General features: G+C 44.9%; 1 protein-coding gene across 7 annotated transcripts in view; it reads right to left on the bottom strand.

The window, feature by feature from the left end:
* The window catches only part of PHF20 (PHD finger protein 20), a 1,394,195-nt gene that overhangs the window by 864,712 nt on the left and 504,371 nt on the right, over positions 1-25,112 (bottom strand). For 6 of the 7 annotated variants that reach the window (XM_069243878.1, XM_069243882.1, XM_069243880.1 and 3 more), the window contains 2 exons: positions 20,598-20,810; positions 2,727-2,939 (listed from right to left, as the gene is read on the bottom strand). In XM_069243878.1, the coding sequence (XP_069099979.1) occupies positions 2,727-2,939; positions 20,598-20,810 (426 nt within the window). The remainder of the gene's footprint in view (positions 1-2,726; positions 2,940-20,597; positions 20,811-25,112) is intronic. The other variant, XM_069243883.1, reaches the window with a different exon arrangement.

Here is a 25,112-nt window from a genome sequence, read left to right as displayed (position 1 = left end):
TCATATCAGGTGAGGAGGCCTTCAGAGATAGCTATTCACCAGTCTGTGGAGGTTGCTTACGCTACCTTCTTCCCAGCAGCATCCAGCTTCTTGCTCTCCTTGTCAGGGGTGCATTACATTGCCCGTCGCCTGAGCATTAACTCCCTTGCACCGTATGCACCACAAGGGAATTGTGAGGGATCTGACAAATGACATAAGCTGGGTCATTGGGGGAAGGCTTATATTTTCTCTCCACGTAGGAAGTTGCCGCCCTTTTCTTGATGGGTCCTTGAAGGTGTCTGTGGCTAGTTTTAGCATGCAATTTAGCACTGCGATGAACTATACTGTATTCTCTGGCTTTGCCAATGCCTTCGCTAACAAGTCATCCTCCTCATGTAGGACATGCCATGGTGGGGGGAGGGGAAGTTGAATAGGGTTGGTGCCCTACTGCACAGTGATCCAGGTCAGGATCCCCTGGGAGAATCATCAGCATAGTCGTCCCACAAGTAATTGCTGAGCACTGGATCGAACAATGCAGCATAAGGCTCCCAGTGGAGAATATGGAATGGTGATGAATGATATAGTGATGGTTTCAGAGGCGGCACATGCAGAAGGGGACTAGTGCCCCATCCTTGGTGTCTTATGCTTGGGAGGGTGGGGAGACTCCAAGGCAAACTTTCTCAATGTTCATCTTTCTCTTCCAAGGCAAAGTGTGATCTTGGAAGGCAGCTGTGTAGAGATCGTCACTGACTCAGATAAATAGATCTTTCTGCCTCAAAACCAGCACCTCCTAAAGCCACAGGAGATTAGGATGCTCTGGGTCACCGAGGGCAGCCGTTGAAGGGGAATTCAACACCCATGGCAACAACGGCAAGGGAGTCTTTGACCCAGAGGGTTTTCTGGTGCTGAAAGCAGATTCAACACCAGGTGTGTTATTGATATGGGCACCCAAAGGAGCTCTGCCTTGAAGGCCTGTGAAGTATCTTTGTACTCAATGGCTTCAAAGGGTTGGCACCCGTGAAATTGAGCGTGGCAGACTCAGAGGTCTTTGGCTGGTGTCTCCCAAAACCCAAGGGCAGTAGGGGTCCATATCAGAAAAAATTGTCAGGTTGGACCCAAAAGAGCATAGAACTCAGTGCCCTGGAAATACATGCCCAAATTAGATGTGTCTATGCACACAGTCCACTGAACAAGGAGTCACCATATACTTTGTTACTCAAAAGACTTATTTGAAGAAAAACTACATGCAAATGTCTAAGCCCAATACTAGATGGCACGAGAATCCACACCATGTGTATCTACAACAACACAAGCTACAAAGACCCCTATTTGTTTAAGGCTCCTGAAGCTGCCACTACCAATGACACACTGTACTGGTAGATGCATCACAGTTTTTAAATCGGAGAGCGGGAGAGAGAGAGAATACAATGATAAATAAATACACCGCTGTTTCGAATGCCAAAGATTACTACAGCCCGTAAGGCTCATTTACGATTTCAACAAAGAATCCTATGATAGAAAACCCAGGCTACAAGCAAGTTACCAATATCTTCTGCATGGCATGATCTTCACTAATAGTCATAAGCATTAGAACAAAATAGCAAGCTAATACTCAAATTCTCACTGCAACTCTTGGGCAGAAGATGGAAGGCACCTGAATGATCTACCTTAAATTCGAATATTATGTGGCTACACAGATTTCTCAACCTGGCATGGCCAACTAGAATTAACCTTTGTATCTAGAAAGAGGTTGATGATAGGCAACTGCCCATCGCCTTCCTCAAGCATGAAGCAGAGAATGCTCAGGGCTTGCACAACAGTGTGTTTCAACGCCTTGCGTCTGGACATCAACAAGCTGCACATCACAGGCATATATTTCAGCACAATGGTTTTGACCTCTTAAACATCAGGTGTCTTAAAGGTTAGTAGAATACAACACCAATCTAAAGGAACTTTCACAACTTATATCAACCATTCTGCAGATGAGCTACTCTCAGTGGCCTTAAATTCTAATGTTTAGAGTTTTGAATATGCAGTGAGACTACCCCCACCTGCCCAGCCCACCCCAACACACTAAAAAAAATGCACATGCAAATCAACTGAAGCTGAAGGAAAAGTTAAAATCATCTCTGAAGCTTTCTACTATAAAAATAAGTTTGAGGAGGGCATAAAAGGAAAAATTCTATATCATGAGTGACACCTAAACAAAGTCAAGAAGTTGAAATGCACAATAAAAGCAAACATGTTGAAGGGCACCAGGATCTCAATTTCACTTTCTTAAACTAGAACCTCTTATTTGTAATTATGAAGATGAAGTGCAAACAGCAACAGTTGAAAATAGCTACTCCACACCAAATCCTCTTGTAAAACTACCAAAAACAGTGCTAGAAGGAAAGTCTGAAAACTAGTAAAATTAACAAATGGCACCTTCAGTTACTGAATTCATATGTTAGAATAGACGGTCAATGATTATTAAAATGCTTGAACACAATTTTTTACACACTTAAGATTTGTCAAGCAAACCTCTCACCTTAAACATACAAACCTTACATTTTAACAAAGAACACACAAGTGTCAAAAACAAGGAAGCAGTTTCCAGCTTTGGAAAAGAACAATGCTCAGAATGTACTTTGTTCTTAATAATAAAGCTTTGCACACTAGACTAGAAAAAGAATGGCACTGAGAAACAGAAGATATATTGTATATGATCTGGGCGAAACACTGGATTTGCAGCAAGATATACTCACATTCTGGAGGTTTCTTTTGGATAGATGTTTGTTCTTTTAAATTATGTTTCACTGATAGAGCTGATGTCACAAAGACTTCATCAATTATCTCCAGGCTAGTATTAGAAGACTGTTGTGATGCTGCTCTCATAAACTGGGTTTCCTCAGAAACCTCTGGCAAGGAGTTGGACTTTGCCTCACTTTGTATCCTTGGTTGAGGGATGCTGACTTCTTCTGCAGGAAAGAATGACAGACCACCTTGATAACCAATGTCGGATATTCTTCATAACAGCAGGTTAAACATTAAGAGATCATATGTACTGTGTCAAAATGGCAAAAGAAAATCTTGCTTATAACAATACTTTTCCTCTAAGTAACCCTCATTAAATGTAATTTTTTTTCAACTGAAAAAACAAAGGTTACAGGGATGTTATAGTTCGGAAATAGAATTAAAAAAAAAAACAGAAATTCACTTAAGTTCATATAAGCTTTATTCAGTCAAAATAAACCATAAAAGTAGCACATAAACAATCAAAACAATTCATGCCATACTTGATGTCGCAAAATAAAATCAAACAGTCACAAAGAGCACGGAGCCAGAGCTAGTCGCTGAAGATGGCGATGGTGTGAATGAGAAGCTCCGGACCAGCCCAGATAAGATCCTGGAGATGACAACGCTGCAGCCTGGTGCCGAGACCGTGGAAGGGTGTCGGCGGATGAGCGGGGCATGAGTCGACTGGGGAAGGCCAGTGGCAAGCCCTCTTCTTGCCATGTGACGGAGATGACACAGATGAATTTAGCGGTGCTGCACAACATGGCAGCTGCACTGAAGGCCGAGAGGTTCAGGTGAGAAGCGCGGCCGCAGTGCTCACACTCCTTTGCCTGGCATGACTGTAGGAGCAGATGCCTCGACCCGAGGGCACAGGAGAGGATGTACAGAATGGCTGGACCGACACGGGCCCAATGAAGCAGACCCTTCTCCCCAGTGGGCCTGGAGGCCTAGAAGCAGGGTAAAAGCAGTGGTGCATGCTCCACTCCCAGCCGGGCGGAGAGACGTTAAAGAGGGGAGCGGGTGGGAGGTGCAGACGTGGCGCTTGCACTCCTTGGCCTGCCACGACTGCAGGAACAGGTCCCTAGACCCCTGGGGGCACAGGAGAAAGGGCAAGGAGTGGCTGGTCCAGCATGGGCCCTGTGAAGTGGGCTTTTATTTCCCCCCCGTGGGCCTGGGGACTAGAAGCAAGGTACCGGCAGAGGTGCGTGTTATCCTCCCAGCTGGGCGGCGAAACAATCTCAGCAGATGTGCGGGGGGGACTGTGCCCCCATGTAATGCCTGAACCTGGGACACCACAACGTCCACAAGGTAGAGATGCTGGGCGCTAGCCCCCCTACCCCCCCCCACCCAAACAGCAGATGTGCAGGGGGGACTGTGCCCCCGTGTAATGCCTGACCTGGGACACCACAACATCCACAAGAGAGAGATGCTGGGCACTAGCCCCCCATGAAACAGAGTTGGCACCTGGGGGAGCCCCAGCTCGCAGAAGCAATCCTGAGCAGAGAGAACCGGCGTACTGAGGAGAGACGGTGCCAACCAGCGGGCATTGGAGGTCCCCCTGGGTGGCCGCTGAGGCCTTGAGCAGGGGAGCTCGTCTGGCGACAAACGCTTTCCCTGCATGTGGGCCTAAGAGATAGTAACCAACGAGGGCCTGCCAGCTTGGGGTGCGTAAAGGGGCATGGGGAGGGGGTGGGGGGGAAGAGACCCCAGAGCGCTAAAACTATGTATGGTTGCTGCACTACTTGCGTCGCTGGGACATCTGGTGTCCCCAGGGGCCAGGAAGGATTAACAATGGTGGCAATAGGTCACTCCACTCCCCCAGCACATGCATGCATGTACTGCCTGTAGGCAACTGGGCCCAGAATAGAGACTAATAGGAAAGTAATGCCTTAAGCCCCAGGGATCCTAGGCAATCAGCCCCAAAAGTGGGCACGGTGCCGGAGTACAGATGATGCAACTGATAGCGCAACCCCCTCAAATCCAAGTCACTTTGCAAAAGATACTGGAGACAATTCAGGAGTGTAAGAACACTCTGGCAAGGGATCGGGAAGGAGTCGGTTGAGCAGGGCCTCCTGCAGGCTGACCACAGGAAACTGGCCGGTAGCTTGAAAAACTCAGAGGATGAACTGACCAACCTTGGAACATTGCAAGGAGCACACAAGATCCAGCTGGCCCACCTCACAGACAGAGTACAGCGGCCAGAGCACTGGGCAGAAGATGCGGAGAGCCGAAGTTGGCGCAACAAGGTACGTATCATAGGACTCCCAAAGGGGGCTAAGGGTGCAGACATAGTGACCCTTCTGGAACCCTGGATGAAATCTCTCCAAAGCAAGCAACAATTCACACCATTTTTCATATTAGAAATGGCGCACCTAGTCCTGGCCAGACCCCCCACACCAGGAAGACACCCCAGGCCGGTCGTGGCCAAGTTTTTTGCATTACAAAGATTGGGCTCTATTACTTCAGAGAGCACGGAGGCAGGCCCTTAAGGGTAGAGAATAGTATAGTCAGCATGTTTCCTGACTACACAGCAGCGGTGCAGGCTAAACAGGCTTCCTATATGGAGATGAAGAGGTCATTACGAGTAGAAGGGGTCAGTTATGCCTTGTTATTTCCCTTGAAATTAAAGATAATGTAGGAGGGCCGCACACACTTCTGTCAGAGCCCTGAGGAGGCCTGGGCTTGAAACCTATTAAAACGGGAAAGATAGACTCGGAGTGGATGAGCCCACTACACCTAGACGCTGAAGAAAGACACCACTCCAATGATCAACCTCACACTGAACGGGTGATGAGGCCAACACAACTGCAGGCAAACCAGGAGAAGCAGGCAGCAATACAGGCTGCGGCATCCCTGACAGAGTCACCCACCTCTGATAAGGAAAGAAATGATCTCACTGATGCTCGCGAGACAGAGGACACCTCCAACCTTGACTCAGTCGCTAGCATGATTGAAAAACTCCCTCATATGACACCCCAAACATCAGAAGACATTATTTAATAAGTGGGACCTTTCACTTCTGTCAAAAATTACTTTTGCAGGGAGCAGCGGCTCAAACAGGGGCCTGGGATAGTCCAGGCAAAACTGATGGTCTACTGTAGGCCCACAGCTATCTCACACCCACCCCCCGTAGGAAGTTGGCTCTGTATATACTATCTCAAAGTAAGAGATGGTGTGCACAGAGTCCAAGGGTTCCCCTTAGAGGTAAGATAGTGGCAAAATTAGATAATTCTAATGCTCTATTTTGTGGTAGTGTGATAGAGCAGTAGGCTTATCAGAGGTTAGTGTTAAGCATTTGTTGTACACACACAGGCAATAAATGAGGAACACACACTCAAAGACTTAACTCCAGGCCAATAGTTTTTATATAGAAAAATATATTTTCTTAATTTATTTTTAGAACCACAAGTTCAAGATTTGAAGTAAATACATAAAATGCAAGCTACTCCACACAGGTAAGTTAGGAACTTTGAATTGGAGCAATAACATATACAGTTTGTTAAAATGGCAATAAGCTATTTTAAAAGTAGACACTTAGTGCAAAAATCAACAGTTCCTGGGGGAGGTAAGTATTGGTTAGATTGTGAGGTAAGTAAGACACTTACAAGTTTCAGTTCCTAGGCATAGGCTGCACACCATTGGGGGTTCAGGTCAACCCCAAAGTTACCCACCAGCAGCTCAGGGCCGGGCAGAGGTCAAAGTGTTACCCAAAACACACAGGCGCCTATGAGAACATGGGTGCTCCGGTCTGCCAGCAGGTAAGTACCTGCGTCCTCGGGGGCAGACCGGAGCATCCATGTTTTTGTAGAGCACGGGGGGAGCACAAGTAGGCACACAAAACACACCCTCAGCAGCACAGGGGCGGCCGGGTGCAGTGTGCAAAGCAGGCGTCTGGTTGTGAATAAGAAACAATGGAGAGACCCGGGGGTCACTCGGGCGGTGCAGGCAGGGCACAGGATGGCTTCTCGGGCCAGCCACCAACTGGGCTAGGCAGAGGGTCGCCTGGTGGTCACTCCTGCACTGAGGTTCAGTTCCTTCTGGTCCTGGGGGCTGCGGGTGCAGTGCTTGGTACAGGCGGTAGGTCCCTTGGTACAGGCAGTCACGATCAGGGGGGAGCCTCTGTATTCTCTCTGCATGCGTCGTTGTGGGGATCCGGGAGGGTCGTCTTGGGCTACTCACGAAGTCGCAGTCACCTGGGAGTCCTCCCTGTGGTATTTGTTCTCTGGATCTCAAGCCGGGGGCGTCGGGTGCAGAGGGTGAAGTCTCACGCTCCGGCCAGTAGGGCTGGGGCCAAAGCAGTTGTTGTCTTCCGTCTTCTCTGCAGGGCTTGTAGGTCAGCAGTCCTTCTTTCTTCAGGTTGCAGGAATCTGATTTCCTGGGTTCTTGGTTGCCCATAAATACTAAATTTAGGGGTGTGTTTAGGTCTGGGAGGGGAGTAGCCAATGGCTACTGTCCTGGAGGGTGGCTACACCCTCTTTGTGCCTCCTCACTGAGGGGAGAGGGGCACATCCCTAATCCTATTGGGGGAATCCTCCAAACTTAAGATGGAGGATTTCTTAAGGCAGGGGTCACATCAGCTCAGGACACCTTAGGGGCTGTCCTGGCTGGTGGGTGACTCCTCCTTGTTTTTATTATCTTCTCCAGCCTTACCGCCAAAAGTGGGGGCAGTGACCGGAGGGGAGGGCATCTCCACTAGCTGGGATGCCCTGTGGCACTGTAACAAAAGGGGTGAGCCTTTGAGGCTCACCACCAGGTGTTACTGTTCTTGCAGGGAGAGGGGAGAAGCACCTATACCCAGTACAGGCTTTGTTCCTGGCACAGAGAGCACAAAGGCTCTCACCCAAGGGGGGCAGAAACTTGTCTCAGTGGCAGGCTGGCCCACACCAGTCATTCCTGCACTGAAGGATTGGGTAAATTCCAGGGGGCATTTTCTAAGATGCCCTCTGTGTGCATTTTGCAATAAATCCAACACTGGCATCAGTGTGGGTTTATTATTCTGAGAAGTTTAATACTAAACTTCCCAGTATTCAGTGTAGCCATTATGGAGCTGTGGAGTTCGCTTTGACAAACTCCCAGACCATATACTTAATATGGCCACACTGTACTTACAATGTCTAAGACTAGACTTAGATACTGTAGGGGCATATTGCGCATGCAGCTATGCCCTCACCTGTGGTATACTGCACCCTGCCTTAGGATTGTAAGGCCTGCTAGAGGGGTGACTTACCTATGTCACATGCAGTATTTTGTGGGCATGGCATCCTGAGGGGGATGCCATGTCGACTTAGCCTTTTTCTCCCCACCAACACACACAATCTGCAATGGCAGTGTACATGTGTTAGGTGAGGGGTCCCTTAGGGTGGCAAAACACATGCTGCAGCCCTTAGGGACCTTTCCTGGTCACAGAGCCCTTGGTACCACTGGTACCTTTTACAAGGGACTTATCTGTGTGCCAGGGGTGTGGCAATTGTGGAAACAATGGTACATTTTTAGTGAAAGAACACTGGTGCTGGGGCCTGGTTAGCAGGGTCCCAGCACACTCTGTCAAGTCACCATCAACATCAGGCAAAAAGTGGGGGTAACTGCAACAGGGAGCTATTTTCCTACACCCCCTCACCCTTGGTCTGCTCCAGAAGAGCAACGATGATGGAATGCCAAAGATTGACTTCACTGGTTTAGGTGGTCAGCCGTTTCAGAACTGCTCTGGGGACGGGGGGTTAGGGTGTGATTATTATTGTTATTGCTGATTTCCAGGAATGTAATGTGTGTAGGGACTGGTGCTGCAGGCTACATTTGGCGGGGGAGGGGGGCGAGATGTAGGAAGGGGGATGGGAATGCAGGACAAGAGTGTAGCACACTTGCTCTGTATATACTATATCAAAATGAGACAGTGTGTGCAGAGTTCATGGGTTCCCCAGAGGCTTAACAGAGGCTAAAATAGATAATACTAATGCTCTCTTTTGTGGTAGAGTGGTCCAGCAGTTAGGCTTATCAGAGAGTAATGCAAAGCTTCTCAACTTCCTCCCTACAGGAACCTTAATACCTCGCAGTGAGCCTCAAAGGCTCAAGCCTTGGATTACAGTGACCCAGGGCACTGCAGCTAGTGGATCTACCTGCCCCCCGGCCAGGACAACCCCTAAGGTGTCTAGAGCTGAAGTGAGCCCCCCTCCTTGAGAAATCCTCCATCTTGCTTTGGAGGATTCGCACCAATAGGGATAGGGATGTGCCCACTTCCCCAAAGCGAGTGGGAACAAGGAGGATGTAGCCACCCTCTGCGACAGCGGATACTGGCTACTGCCCTCTGAACCGTATAATGCCATTAAATCTTGTTGAACCAGGAGATTTAGATTCCTGATGACCTCAAGCAAAGAAGGACTGCTGAGCTGAAAACTGTGCAGAGAAGAAGAGACAACAACTGATTCTGCCCGAGCACTACCGGCCCGTCTCATGCTTCAAAGCCCCTTCCAAAAAAAAAAAAAAAAAAAAAACACGACACGTTCTACAGGACCAGCGACCCATGAAAAGCCTCCAGGGGACTGCCTGCATCACAGAGGACCAAGAAACTCCAGTGGACAGCGGACCTGTCCAACAAGAAAAAAAAGAAACCATCTTTAAAGGGACTCCCACCTCACTCCAGAAGCGCAAGTCCAAAGATACTCGGCACCTAACACCCCTGGCCAGTGTCCAGTGAAACTAACGAGCCAGAGAAGATCCCCAGGCAACTCCGACCAAGTGTCCACCCTGGGCTAACCTCTCCATGACGATGCATGCAGAGGGAATCCTGAGGACCCCACTGACCACGACTCCTGGAGAACCCCTGCACCTGCAGGCCCCAGACTCAAGAGAAACCAACCACCAGTGCAGCAATGACCAGCAGGCAGCCCTCCTCCTTGTCCAGTCGGTCGCTTGCCCAAAGAGCCCCCCTATACCTTGCCTGTAGTGCCTAAGTGACCCCCGGGTCCGCCCACTGAGTTCCAATGGGAACCCGACGCCCTGTTTGCACCCTGCACCCGGTCGCCCCCGTGCCGCTGAGGGTGCATGTTTGATGCCTACTTGGAGCACCCCAGTGCTCCTCTAAAACCCCTAGTCTAACCTCTGACAACGCGGGTACCTACCTACAAGTACGTCAGCTCAGGGACGAGATGCTATAGGTGGTAACACTTTTTTACAAGAACTTATGAGGATGAAACGAGGCAAATTTATACAAAACAGAGGGACAAGAAAACAAGGAGAGGCAACAGAGGAACAGGTAGTAAAGGTAAAAGAGCTAGATGGAGTCAAAACAAGATCACGAGACAAGAAAACTTAGACTCAGACACATCTATAGGTGTTATCAATTTTTCCAAAATTGAGTTAACCTCAGGAGCTAAGAGTCTTCTGGCTAGAGGACTCAATTTCTGTCCCAAATCCTTTGGTGATCCTTGTGAATCAAAGATTGATTTATTTAAATGTGTTCGAAAGCTTAAATTGAAGAGGTACTTCCAATTGCATCCGGTTGAGAGCTCTATACCAGATATGGCCACTTCTGCATTAAGTACATAATCTATTGAAGAAGTGCGTGACACAGCACTTATTTTGTCTATAGCTGAAATAGACCAAGATCCAGGCATTTTTTCAAAAGTCCTACAGGAATTAGAGATAGATTCCAATAGAAGTATTTCGAGTGGATTGAAAAACAAATCCTGTTGGACTCCGAAATCTTGGGGTCTGAACCCCTTCGACAGGTTCTTTGACCTGGTTTGTCAAGATTACGACAAATATTTGATGAAGAATAAGTACAGGCAATACACAAAAAACCTGAATCCGGAAGAACTGGCGGCACTTAAAACACTCAGACAGAACAGAGATATCATTATCAGGCAGGCTGATAAAGGTGGGAATGTTGTTCTCATGAACAAGATGGATTATGACAATGAGATTTTGTTGCAACTAAATGACACCATGTGTTATGAGAAGATCACTGGGAATCCCATTCCCATTCTAGTATATATGATCAATAAGAAACTATCTATTTGGAGAGATAAAAGGCTACTTAGTAAAGATGAATATTTCTACTTGAAGGTTGACCATCCTAGATACCCATGTCTCTATACACTACCCAAGGTACACAAGGGTCTATCTTTTCCTCCGGGTAGACCTATTGTTTCAGGTATATCAGGCCCTACTGAGAGGCTTTCTGAATTTGTAGACTGTTTCTTACAACCAATGGTTTGCAATCTCCCATCTTTTATCAAAGATACTACACACATTTTGAGTATTTTAAATGATTTGGAATGGGATAGCAACATGCTATTAGTCACATTGGACGTGGTATCCTTATATACTTGTATTAATCATGAGTTGGGACAGGAAGCTATTCAGTTTTTCCTCAACAAAAGATCTGCGAGTCTATGGGAGCATACAGAGATGGTAATGGAAATGATCAATGTAATTCTTACAAATAATGTTTTTTTGTTTAATAAAGACTGGTATCGACAAAAACAGGGTGTGACGATGGGCTCCAAATTCTCCCCCTCATATGCAAATCTTTTTATGGGGTGGTTTGAGCACAAATGGATTTGGGGTTCATTGTCCACCCAATGGCAAACATATATATTATTCTGGGGACGGTATATTGATGATTGTTTTTTGATTTGGACCGGTGGAGAACAAAAATTGATTGAATTTTGCAGCTTTTCAAACTCGAATGCCATGAATGTGCAATTTACATATCAATTTAGCTCAGTGAGCATTGAGTTCTTGGATGTAGAGGTCTTCATTGCAAATGGTAAAATCCAAAGTAGACTTTTTCGCAAAGCCACAGCTTGTAATACTATTCTTCATGCGGAGAGTGCACACCCGAGACACCAAATAGTGTTGATTCCTTTTGCAGAATTAGTGAGGGCTCGACGTAATTGCAGTCTGGATGAGGAATTCTCAAACCAGGTAGAAGACATGAGTATGAGATTTTTAGCACAAGGTTATTCTAGTAAGGTGGTGAGGAAAGCACAGATTAGAGCTAAACAATTAGACAGAAAGAACACTTTGAAAAATAGGGGTCGTAATAAGATGGTGGATCAGTTTAATAAAGTTCGATTTATTACAGACTATAATGATGCCTCTCTGATTTTAAAAAGATTCATGACTAAACATTGGGGTATTTTGTCACAAGATATCTCATTAAAGGACCTGATACCGGAAAGAGTCTTAACATCATATCGGAAAGGAAGGAACTTAAAGAATATTTTGAGTCCTAGTTTCACCACCAGTTTTTCCTGACAAGACATGGTTGTCTACTAAAACAGTAGTTTTTTTCAAATGTGGTGGCTGTGGGGTATGCCGCTGGGCATGCCATAATATCAAGGAATTCTCAAATGGGGGAAGACAATATACAATCTGTTCAATGATAAACTGTAATACTACTTTTGTTGTATACATAATACGTTGCAAATGTTCCAAAATGTATGTTGGTAGCACAAAACGTGCACTCAAAGTCAGAATTGGAGAACATGTTCGGGCACTCAAAAATGTAGATACTAGATATCCAATAGTAACACATATCATGGACTGTGATTCACAAACAGCCCATAAAAGTTTTGAATTTTTTGGACTCAAACATATCTCTAGAGACCCAAGGGGTGGTAATAGAGAATTAGCTCTACGTAAAAAGGAAGCATTATGGATCATGAGACTAAGGACTGTATAATGTGGTCTTAACTCTGATAGAGAATTGGAGTTTTTCTTGGGAGAATGAAGAATGGACTGTAATTATTGTTCGATCTCTATGTCAATAATGCTACAATGTACATGTTTATGACATTAATATAATACAAGTTCATATACTAGTTATTATATGACACGTGCTATAGGGCTAAGTAACCAAAATTCTCCAACATTTGTGAATCTGATAATATTATTGGGACATATTAGCAGTAGTTATTATGTGGGTGGTGAACTATTTAAATTAATTCTATCATTGATTTGTTCATTATCTCAGTTACAGTTTAGATTTCATCCCTTTTTTTCTTAATTAATAAGGACATAAGGTCTATCCCCATCTGGTGTTACTAGCACAGTCTTTGTTGTTGCTAGTTACTTGAGATGTTTCAGTCATTAGGAGTGGTGTAATGTAATTCTGTCATTGATTTTGTTCAGTTACAGCTCAGATTTCCCCTCTTTCTTAAATAATAGGGACATAAGTTTTTTCTTATCTGGTGTTATAAGCACAGTTTCTATTGTTGCCATTCGCTTGAGAATATTTAACCATTAGGAGTGGTGTAATGTGTATCTTTGTTTATTTAAACGTTTTCATTGATTGGAGCTAAGCTAGAACATTAGGATGTATATTACATGTGGCCATTATTCATTTGGGATCTATAACGTTAACCTTCGTGCTTTACGTGTATGTTGACTATTTATTTCCGTTTGTCTTCTGCAGCCTTGTTTATTTAATATAGTCTTGTTCGGTGCTGTTTTAGTGGCAGTGGACGCTAGTCCGTTTTTGGTGTCCATGACATTAACCTAGAGTTGACCTCGGAAGCTTATTTTAACTTCTGTGTAGAGCAACGCGTCGTGCATACTAGCAACCCGGCGCTCCTGACTATTAACGCCGTTTCTGAAACCATTCGTCGAAATCAGGTGAGCACTTAAGAAAGGGTGACCCCGTTAGCATGATACATTTGCTTAAATATTTACTAGTTTTGAGAGATAATTAATGTTACAATATTTATATATAGATCTGTATTGTGTTTTGCGCCACAACACACGGATGAAGCCCACATGAACCGTGATCCCTCAATACTATTGCCGGATTTTATATTCAAGGTATTCTATGCAGGATTACTTGCATATAATAGGGTTAGGATTTCTCTTGTAATGCAAGGTTATTTCATATAGATATGGCTTTTGTCTTTGACATTAGAGATGGATGATTTTGATCTAAGTGGTGAGTATTCGAGTGACCCATGTAAACATGGTTAATTATTATTGTATTTTTTAGACTCTAACCATAAGACACTACCATGAATTATGGGAGTGAATGGGACACTGGCTGGTATTTCACGATATCTCACTTCAATCCATTAAATTTTATACTGCATATGCAACACGTTGGTGTTTAGTGTGATGACACAGAGGGGGTTTTGCTTATAAATTTGAAGTTGTGAACTTTTGGTGTTTACTACTTTGGCATATTAACATATGGTGACAGTGGGCAGGACACAAGTCCCTCTTAGTGTTTAGTAGACATCTGGGGTTGATCCCTCAATGGAGTTTGATTTCACTTTTTTCTCCTTTTTAATATGAATTAAATATCTATTTACCTACTAGTGCTATCCTCTTGGGTGCTTGGTGCCTTTATATTTTTAATTTTCTGTCTGGGATCTCCTGAATACTTTTTAATTATCAAGTTGGAGCATTATGGTTTCTTTAACCCAATTAATTTGTTTACAATTTTTAGCCCTGAAGAAGTCGTTTGGGATGTAAGAAAAACAATTTCCCTTGACGAAACACGCGTTGGCTTGAATTGTATTACCATGGATGGGCTACAATAAATATTTGAACTGGATTGGACAATTTGAAATTATACCCAAATTGATTGTTCTGTGTATTTGTATGTGTTAATATTGATTATTACTATTGTTTATGGGGTACCGCACATTGGTGCAGTTAATGTCTAGGTTTATCTAAACCTTTTGAGGGTTGGGTGATTTCCCTCGTGTAGGCACCCCATCTTTGTTGTGAGATTTTCTGCCAATTTGAAATCCTAAACGCCTGCTGAACCCTAACATTTCACCCCATTAGTAAGTCTATACCTACCTACAAGTGGGCTGGAACCAGAGTACCCTCTGTCTCCATTGTCGCCCATGTTATTTTGGCTCCTGTTTGACCTCTGCACATAACCGGCCCTGTGTTGCTGGTGCTGGGTGTTTAGGGTTATCTTGAACCCCCCAACTGTGGGCTACCTATGCCCCAAAGACTGAGTCTGTAAGTAGATTACTTACCTCCAACTCTGTACTGTATTTTCCTCCCCCAGGAACTGCTGAAAATTGCAGTGTCCACTTTTTAAATAGCTTTTTGACATTTTAAAGAAAACTGTATGTATTGTCTATTTGATTCAAAGTACTGAACTTACCTATGCAAAGTACCTTTCATTTAATGTACTTACTTGCAAGCTGAATCTTGTGGTTTCCGAAATAAATTCACAAAAACTGTTTTTCTATATAAAAACCTATTGATCTGGAATGAAGTCATTGAGTGTGTTTTCTCACTTACTGCTTGTGTTTGTATAACAAATTCTTAACACTAATCTATGATAAGCCTAACTGATCGACCACACTACCACATAGAACATTAGTATTATCTATTATTGCCTCTGTCAAGTCTCTTGGGAAACCCCTGGACTCTGTGCACACTATATCTCATTTTGATATAGTATATAATGAGCCACCTTCCTACATTGGTGGATCAGCAGTAGGGTCTACGTCTTTGCATTTGCTGGACTACTCCGCCCATACCTAATCACACAACTACATTCCAAAATTGCCTTTAGAAAACAGTTTTTAGAATTTTGACTATTTTTCTAAAAAAAAAATTATAAGTCCTGCTAGGGCCTTGAGTAAGTCGCTGTTAGCATCTCTTTCTAAGTTTGAAAGATTTTGTAAGTGTTAGGATTTAGTCACAAGAAGTAGTTTTTAGTTTCTAAAAAGTAATCCCAACTTTAGTAACATAACGAGCAGCACAGATTGTTGTGTAGCCATTTAAACTATAGCTCCAGGCACGTTATTTTAACACACTAGGCCATGCCGCTGTGCACTCTAACGCAGATAAATTTTATTTGGCTTATACACCGATTGTAATTTGTACTATTGTGTCCAGTCCTTCAATGAATAGCTGCATTACTGGTGCCAAAATGAGTTCAGAGATTCTAAAGGCAACACCATTAAACATAGACTTCTGTGGGGGAAAGAAACGCTACCATATGTCCATGTTGTACACATACTTGGACACCAGCACATTGGAATATAAGTCGCTGGGAATACACTGGCTGATGAAGCCGCAAAGTCAGCAGTAGCCTTGGCTGCTGTTGCTGCAGTAACTTGTTTAAGTATGAAACCGGACGCAGACACATGGGCTGCCATGAAACCTACTGCTGAAGGTACGCCCTATCCAAAAGCATTTCCTGACAAATATTCCTACTGAATGGGAGGCTACCAGAACACTGAAGTTAAGATACCAGGCGTAGGGGTGCGAGATACTCCCAACAAAGATATAAGACCACAGCTGATTAAAGCAGCGCACGAAGGAGTAGCATCTGCCCATGCTGGTGTGGCAGCTACAATATCAATCTTACAAGCCTATTATTGGTGGCCAAGCCTCTACAAGGAGACTAAGCAGTATGTTCTTTGTTGTGACATCTGCCAACAAATTAAAGTTTCCACTGCCAAACGCCCGCCGCAGACACCCCTCTTGATTTCAAATAAACCTTTACAATGTGTGTACTTGGACCATCGTGGTCCCCTAACACCGTACAGTGCATACAAGTATATTCTGGTTGCTGTTGACTCTTGCTCTAGATTTCTATGGGTGTGGCCACAACGCTCGACTGACTCTGACTGTTATTAAAGATTTGCGAGTCTTTATTGGTACATATACAGTTGCAGCTTTCCACTCGGACCAGGGCCATGCTTTCGCCTCAAGGGCATTCAACGACACCATGGCTTCGTTGGCAGTCCAACTCTAGTACTTGTCTCTATTTCATCCCGAGGGAACTAGTGTTGTGGAGAAATTAAACCATGATTTAAAGCAATCCTTAACAGCCAGAGTCTTGAGTACAGGTAGTAGTTGGTTTAATCACCTGTATGGAGTTCAGAGAGCACTTAATCTGCCGAGAAGGTCCCTGGGGGGGTCGTACTTCCTATGAGTGCCTTTTTGGAACTCAAATGTATGTTCCAGATTTTGATGGTCCTGGCGTGGAGGCGGCGGAAACACCCTTTGACATAAATGAACGTGTCACTGTCTTACAGGATTTACAACAGTTCCGTGATGACAATTCATCAGTGCTGCATCCACAGGAATCAAGGATGTACCTCTAACGCCTACCAGCTGGATTTCTAGAATCGGGGGATCTAGTACGTGAAAAGGTTGCTGTGAAAAAGAAATTTGGTCCTTCTAATCAAGCACCAGTCCTAGGAATACATGGTTCCAGAACTGTAGTTCTACCACCGTTGGAAGGTACCAAAGAAAATCGTTTTGTCTCCATTGACAATGTCAAACTAAACCATGTGGCCAATCCTGCACAGCAGACCAAGAGGAACAACCAGTAGTTCTCAAATCTCTCTCACTACTGGTCAAGAAGTTCCTCTTCAAGTTGTGACTAGCAACACCAACACCTCTCTGAGCTTGGGGAAGCTGGAAAATAATCTTGCATTGGTTCCATTGACATCAAATAATACAGAAAAGGTTGATCGATTACATACAGCTTCAACACAAACGGATGGTGCATTAACACAGCCCCAGTTTTTGCACAAACTGCTTCTGGATATTTTCCTAACATCAATGATGACGTCTCAGAATCATTTGCCTCTTTAACACCTGAACTGTCAAGAAAACGTAAGCTAATGAACTGGCTTAAAATAACATTTTTTTTCTTCCATGGAACTATCTGTGGCTTTCTTTGACTGTACTAGCTTTCCTACTTTGGATTGTTTTTGTCATCGCTTTCTTTAAACACGCGCAGTATACCTGCCACTGAATTTTTTATAAATGGCAAAAATATACAAATGCAACTAAAGATCAGCTCGACGAATGGGTTCAGAATGATACATTTAATGTTTCACTGACGCGTCCAGGCGGGTGGTTACTGTGGCCAGTAGATACCAATGGGTGCCACAAAAGTTTCATTAAATCTTCGGGCGTTTTAGAGCGAATAGGCCAGACCCTCGCTACATATCATCTGAACATGCGGGTATAGTAACATATAGTGTAGGGAAACTATGCCAGCAATGGTTAAGAACTTCCTCACTAGATGCGGTTAGAGAACACCTCAGTCTCCTGCCCAATAATACCGATTATCAGGTCTTCCTGTGAGGCCCCAGAAAACATAATTGAAAGCATTTCTCAAAAGAAGTATATAATGAAATTTCCCAACAAAAAGCAGCTGCCCGGTTAAGGCAAAAAGACCAGGAAAATTAAAAAAAGGCATTAGTTGTTGTGGATAATGGGATTAATACCCTGTGCGATCGGATAAACACCTTAAATAACATTGTCTCTTCGACTATATACAAACAGATATGTCTTCCTTACACCACGGACAGAGTCAGCTTAGGTCCATTATGCAGTTGGGTTGGACACTTCAAACACTGAAGGTGGGTCGCATTCCCTGGCAGCATGTCAACACAAGGGAAATATTTTCTTCCTTTAATTTAACGCAACAACAACTAATGGCTAAGAAAGAAGCAACTTATGTCATGTTAAACATCAAGAAATTACAACAATTGCCTATTACTGTGGCCGAAATACCATCTGCTGAATGGTTAATACACAGGGTCATCAATCTGCCTATTTCCCCACTTCAATTCACCTCGTTTAAAACACATTCCAGTGGGCAGATACGAAAGGCTAGGAGATAGTTACATCCATGAGGTGTGGGAGCTTCCCTTCTCGTACAAATGTCTCACTGGCATTAAAGAGGTCTTTCTTAGCTGTAGTGAATGCAAGACATCAGTCAGCCATTCCATGGTTTGTAAACAGTCTTTGCATGGGGCGTGTAAAGTGTCTGCAGCAAATTTAGCTTGTTATCTGAAGGGAGTTCTTGTCCCCTTCATTAGACCTACATTCCAGGTGCTTTCAAACGGCAGCTATGTTCTCCTCAATGGTGAACACTGTTGTGGGATGAGGGGCCGGAATAGTTTATGTTGTTTCGGTCTCTAAGATTGTTACTGTAGGAGGCTGGCCTGGCTTACTTATAGTGGGTACCTTGTGTTACTTACACCTTGTGCCAGGTCCAGTTATCCCTTATTAGTAGAATAGAGGTGTTTCTAGCAGCTTAGGCTGAACTAGGAGATACGCAAAGCTCCTAGTATACCACTTATATCATAGAGCACAATATCATAAGAAAACACAATACACAGAGTTACTAAAAATAAAGGTACTTTATTTTAGTGACAATATGCCAAAAGTATCTCAGAGGATACCCTCACTTAGGAGGTAAGTAATATACACAAATTATATGTTCACAAACCCAAAACAGGTAAGTAACAGTGAGAAAAGTAGTGCAAACAGGGGCAACACAAACCATATACTCCAAAAGTGGAATGCGAATCACGAATGGACCCCACGCCTATGGGCAGTTGTAGAGGGTCGCTGGGACTGTAAGAAAACAGTAAGGGTGTCCAAAAATACCCCCACCCCAAGACCCTGAAAAGTAGGAATAGTTACCCTACTACCCCAGAAAGACAGTATAGTCGTGATAGGGGATTCTGCAAGAACCGCAACGGCTACCAAAGCACTGAAGACGGATTCCTGGACCTGAGGACCTGTAAAAGACAGGGACCAAGTCCAAGAGTCACGCAAGTGTCCAGGGGGAGCAGGAGCCCACTAAACCCCGGATGAAGGTGCAAAAGGGCTGCCTCCGGGTGGAAGAAGCCGAAGATTCTGCAACAACAGAAGGTGCCAGAAACTTCTCCTTTGGTTAGAAGATGTCCCACAGTGTGCTGAAGGATTCAGAAGTGTTTCCACGCAGAAATAGCGTAAACAAGCCTTGCTAGCTGCAAGAGTCACAGTTGTGGATTTTGGGTGCTGTGGACCAGGAAGGACCAGGATGTCGCCCCTTGGAGGAGAAGACAGAGTGGGTGCTCAGCAACTCAGAGAGCCCCCACAGAAGCAGGCAGCACCTGCAGAAGTACCGGAACAAGCACTTATAAGATCTGAGGACAGCAGTCGACTCAGTCACAAAGGAGGGTCCCACGACGTCGGAGTCCAACTCAGCGAGTTGGGCAATGCAGGACAGAGTGCTGGGGACCCAGGCTAGGCTGTGCACAAAGGAAGTCCTGTAAAAGTGCACAGAAGCCGGCGCAGCTGCAAATCACGCAGTACACAGGTTTGCTGTCTGGCGTGGGGAGGCAAGGACTTACCTCCACCAAATTTGGACAGAAGGGCCACTGGACTGGGGGAGACACTTGGACCCAGCTCCTGTGTTCCAGGGACCACGCTCGTCCGGATGAGAGGGGACCCAGAGGACCGGTGATGCAGAAGTTTGGTGCCTGCGTTGGCAGGGGAAAGATTCCGTCGACCCATGGGAGATTTCTTCGTGGCTTCCAGTGCAGGGTGAAGGCAGACAGCCCTCGGAGCATGCACCACCAGGAAACAGTCGAGAAAGCCGGCAGGATGAGGCGCTACAATGTTGCTGGTAGTGGTCTTGCTACTTTGTTGCGGTTTTGCAGGTGTCCTGGAGCAGTCAGCGGTCGATCCTTGGCAGAAGTCGAAGAGGGAAGTGCAGAGGAACTCTGGTGATCTCTTGAATTCATTATCTGAGGAATAGCCCAGAGGAGAGACCCTAAATAGCAAGAAAAGGAGGTTTGGCTCCGGAGAAAGGAGGCTTGGCTACTGAAAGAGGTTTCTGGATCCAGTCTGATGCCTGGGGAATATTCTAAGGTGAGGAAAATGCAGTTAAAAGTCTCTTATCAAAGAGAAGGTTACTGCTTTTCAACTTCATCACACCAAAATATAAAATGTAACTTTGAAAATATCTGGATTTGACCAGAAAACAATTAAGCGTATGTTGTTGAATGCTTAAGTAAACCAGAAGACAAGTAATACAGACTATTTTAGCTGTAACGTTGGTACACAGCAGCAATTCTCACCTTGAGGTGGTTGTTTTGGACTGGAAGGCTGTTCATTCAAAGGATGAGTCACTGTAGGACCTATTGTCATATGGATTACATCAACCATCTCTTGCATACTATTTGAAGATCGTTTGGTTGATCGTCCTGGTTTCGGTTTTCTCTTGATTTTCCCTGAAAAGTCAATCAATGTTTCCTCGGTTTGAATATCAAGTACAGTTTCAATATGTTTTTCTGAAAAATATAATGATTATAAATCATCCGTTATGACAACTGTATATATGTCAAATCATTAAAGATAGTTATTAACTTTTAACAAATGTTAAAATGACACAAAAGAAAATATATGCAGGCCTCCCATAGGGAAAAAAAATAAAAAAGTAGGTACCAGTATTTAATGAGATATAGAATAAGCTTAGATTTTGCTTATAACCATATATATACTGGCTAACTGGATACTGATCGCTATTCTCAAGCCACAGACCTTTTGAGAACACTTTTGGTGTATTTATTGAAATCTGATCTCTTATACCAAAAATACTTTCTGTCTACAGACGCAGGGATCTTGTTCACCTTTGCAGCAGAGTCCTAAGCATGAAGACTGATTCTCCAGGGCGTAGCCTGGGACGCCTGGAGGCAGAGACGTAACTGCTGAGGCGAGTGAGGTTATTTCTCCTGTTTGCCCCAGGTTCAGTGAATGGGTATTGGAGACCCGAAGGGGGGGAGTGACATACCTAAGCTCCAACTGAGGAAATGCAGAGGGGGAGTGGTAGCAGGATCCGGAGACAGGCAGGCTCGCGGAGGGGGATAAGATAGCGCTGGCAATGAAGTGTGCCAGGCACCGAAAGCGTGATGAGACCGTGCAGGCGCTGGAACGAGTCCCCTGTGCCAATGGAGGTGTGGGGGCCGGGGGAAATTTCCTCAGAGAGTCACCCACCAGGTCAGCTCCCTCACCCCAAATCAGTGCACGCCGGTGCTGAACACGGAGGATGGGCCATAGGAGGGCCTTTTGAGGGGGGGGGGGGGGGGGGGGGGGGGGGAGGGTATGCAGTGGTGTGGACATCAGGCCATATTAGGTGATTTAGGTGATAGGGGGTTTGGAGTGAAGAGACCCTATCCTCTAATTAGACACCATCCTGGGGGTAAAATCTGGGGGATAACCCACATGACACGCGGCGCCCTAAGACCTTAGTGTCTGACCCAGGTGGGGCAGCAACGGGATGACGGCAGAAAAGGGCACTGGTGCCACAGCGGTGAACCCGACAGAGAATGACTGACCAAGCCCAGCCAGCTGCCAGCTGTTGGGGCCAATTTATTTGGTGTTGTGGTGAGAGTCTGGCGAGGCCCCCACGTTCTCAGCAGATATTCAGAAGCCAATGCTTCGGCTAGGGGGGGCCAACGGAAAGGAGACTGCACCGAGACTACAGGTTGGGGGAAACAAGGACACCCCCCAACCCACCACCACCCCAATAGCCTGAACGCGTAACTTGCTGGGAGCAACCAACTCAGGATTCTTTCGGCACTTTGCCCTTCGGGAAATATAACCAGCCTAGATTAGGGCACAGCTGCAGTAAGGAGCCGGTGACATTGGAGACCGGCCACGAGGACTTAACACGAGGAGCTAGGGGTCAACGTGCCGCAGAGGGTAAGGTAGAAGTGATAGAATATAAATAAAAGAGATGTCCATGCAAATGGAATATATATATATATATATATATATATATATATATATATATATATACACACACACACACATATACATATGTACAAGTGTTTGTTTAACTTAAACAGCTACAGGCTTCCAGGGAGGTGAGAGGGTGCATTTGAATCTGCAGCAGAACATGCCACGAACAGATGAACACTGGGTAAATGACATTTTCCGTTCAATGGCATGTGTAGCTGCAGATACACATGCTACACATAGACTAGAAAGCAGTTATTCCTCCTGTAAAAGCGGTGGTTAGCCTGTAGGAGTTGAAGTTGTTTGAAATAATGTTCTTAGGACAGCCTGATCTACTGTGGTTTGCTGTGCTGCTAAAACATCTACACAATAATGTTTAGTAAATGTATTTGGTGTTGACCAAGTAGTTGCTTTAAATATTTCAGCCATTGGTATATTTCCTAAGAAGGCCATTGCAGCACCTTTCTTCCTTGTGGAATGCGATTTAGGAGCAACAAAGAGTTGTCTTTTAGATTTAAGGTAACATGTTTGGATGCATTTTACTATCCATCTTGCTAAACCTTGTTTTGAAATGGGGTTATCATTATGAGGTTTTTGAAAAGCTACAAACAGCTATTTTGTTTTCCTGAATGGTTTTATTCTATCTATGTAGTACATTAAAGCTCTTTTAATATCTAATGTATGTAGAGCTCTTTCTGCCACAGAATCTGGCCGTGGGAAGAAGACTGGTAGTTCCACTGTTTGATTGCTATGAAAAGGTGATACTACTTTAGGAAGAAATTTAGGGTTAGTTTGTAGTACAACTTTATGTTTGTGTACTTGTATGAACGGTTCTTCAATAGTGAAAGCTTGAATTTCACTAACTCTTCGCAATGATGTAATTGCGACTAGGAAGGCAACATCCCATGTTAAGAATGGCATTTGACATGAGTGCATAGGTTCAAATGGTGGGCCCATAAGTCGCGTATGCACTATGTTTAAATTCCACAAAGGAACTGGAGGTGTTCTGGGTGGGATGATGCATTTAAACCTTCCATGAAGGCTTTGATAACAGGAACTCTAAATAAAGAGATGTGCTGTATATTTTGCAAATATGCGGAGATTGCAGTGAGGTGTATTTTTCTGGAAGAGAATGCTAAATTTGATTTTTGTAAATGAAGTAAATAGCATGCAATATCTTGCATTGATGCCGAAAGAGGGGCAATTTGTTTAGACTGACAGTAATATACAAATCTTTTCCATTTGTTGGCATAGCACTGTCTGGTAGTGGGTTTTCTTGTTTGCCTAATTACTTCCATTAATTCAGTTGGTAGTTGTAAATACCCAAATTCTATGACCTCAGGAGCCAAATTGCTAGATTGAGTGTGTTGGGATATGGGTGCCTGATCAGCCCTTTGTTTTGTGTCAACAGATCTGGTCTGTTTGGGAGTTTGGTACTACTGACAGGTCTAGTAGTGTTGTGTACCACGGCTGATGTGCCCACGTTGGCGCTATGAGTATCAGATTGAGCGTGTTTTAACGCAATTTGTTGACTAGAAATGGAATGAGTGGGAGAGGGGGAAAAGCGTAAGCAAATATCCCTGACCAATTGATCCATAGAGCATTGCCCTTGGATAGGGGATGTGGGTATCTGGATGCGAAGTTTTGGCATTCTGCATTTTCGCTGGTGGTGAACATATCTATGTCTGGTGTTCCCCATTGATGAAAGTATTTTTGAAGTACTTGAGGGTGAATCTCCCACTCGTGTGTCTGTTGATGATCTCTGCTGAGAACATCTGCTAATTGGTTATTGTCTGGAATGGGGTCTGGATCATAAAGATCCCATGGATCCACATTGTCCTGCTGCAAATCAAATGACTGTGCTGGTGACTGCATAGGTGAAGGACTGGTCGGAGGAGAGATATGTAGATGTGGCGAGTGAGGAGGAGAAAATTGAAGAGGTGGAGGTCTCTTCTTTGTTTTTGGCACTTTAGCTGGAGGCTGTGTAGTGTCCAATTCCTCCTGAAAGGCTAATTTCCTCTTTGGTTTTGGAGGAGGTGCAGTTAAAATTCTGCCAGTTTCTTTATGGATATGAATCCTGGCTTGCCTTCCATCCATTGCTTCCATGACTGGTTGCATTTGTGAGTCCTCCTCAGTAATTTTTTGGCTTTCTCCAAGTGCCTTTGAAAGTCCGTGCTCCTCAGTATAACTAGGTTTTTTCGGCTCCGAAGCTGGCTTTTTCAGTATCGAAAAAGATGGGGTTGAAGATGGTCTCGGCTCCAAAAATGATTTTCGAGATTTCGACTCGGAAGAGCGGTGTTTGCTCGGTTCGGAGATGGAGCTGCGGCTTGAGTCCGATGGCTTCGGAGGGGTGGCCTTCTTCGGTGCCGAGCTAGTGGGTTGTTCACCGAGCGTTTCCTTTCGGGTCGAGCCATGGCCTTCCGGAAGTGGGGTTCCCAAGGCCTTATGGTTGGGCTTAGATGACACAGGGGCAGGTGTACTCATGTGCTGTCCTGCCGTGACGGGTCTGTCCTCCTAAGAATCCTGGTCGGAGTCGGATCCTCGAACGGAGACTGCAGTCTGCATGAATTCTTCCTCTTCGATGTCAAGATGTTCAGTGCTTTTTGATGCCATCTCAAGTCTCCAGGCTCTTCTGTCCCGGAGTGTCTTTTTTGACTGGAAGGATCTGCAGGCCTTGCAATATTCTTCCCGATTGTCGGGGGAAAGGCAGAGATTACAGACGAGTTGTTTGTCCGTATAAGGGAATTTAGCGTGGCACCGAGGACAGAATAGGAATGGAGTCCGAACCCTGAGGCTTCCACGCGGTCGGCCCAACCAGGCCCGAGTTGGGTGCGCGACTCGAAGGGTGAGTAAAG

Source organism: Pleurodeles waltl, chromosome 7, assembly GCF_031143425.1.
Source record: "Pleurodeles waltl isolate 20211129_DDA chromosome 7, aPleWal1.hap1.20221129, whole genome shotgun sequence".
NCBI lineage: Eukaryota > Metazoa > Chordata > Amphibia > Caudata > Salamandridae > Pleurodeles > Pleurodeles waltl.
Note: the sequence above shows the minus strand (reverse complement) of the source record. Positions and strands in the feature narration are given on the sequence as shown.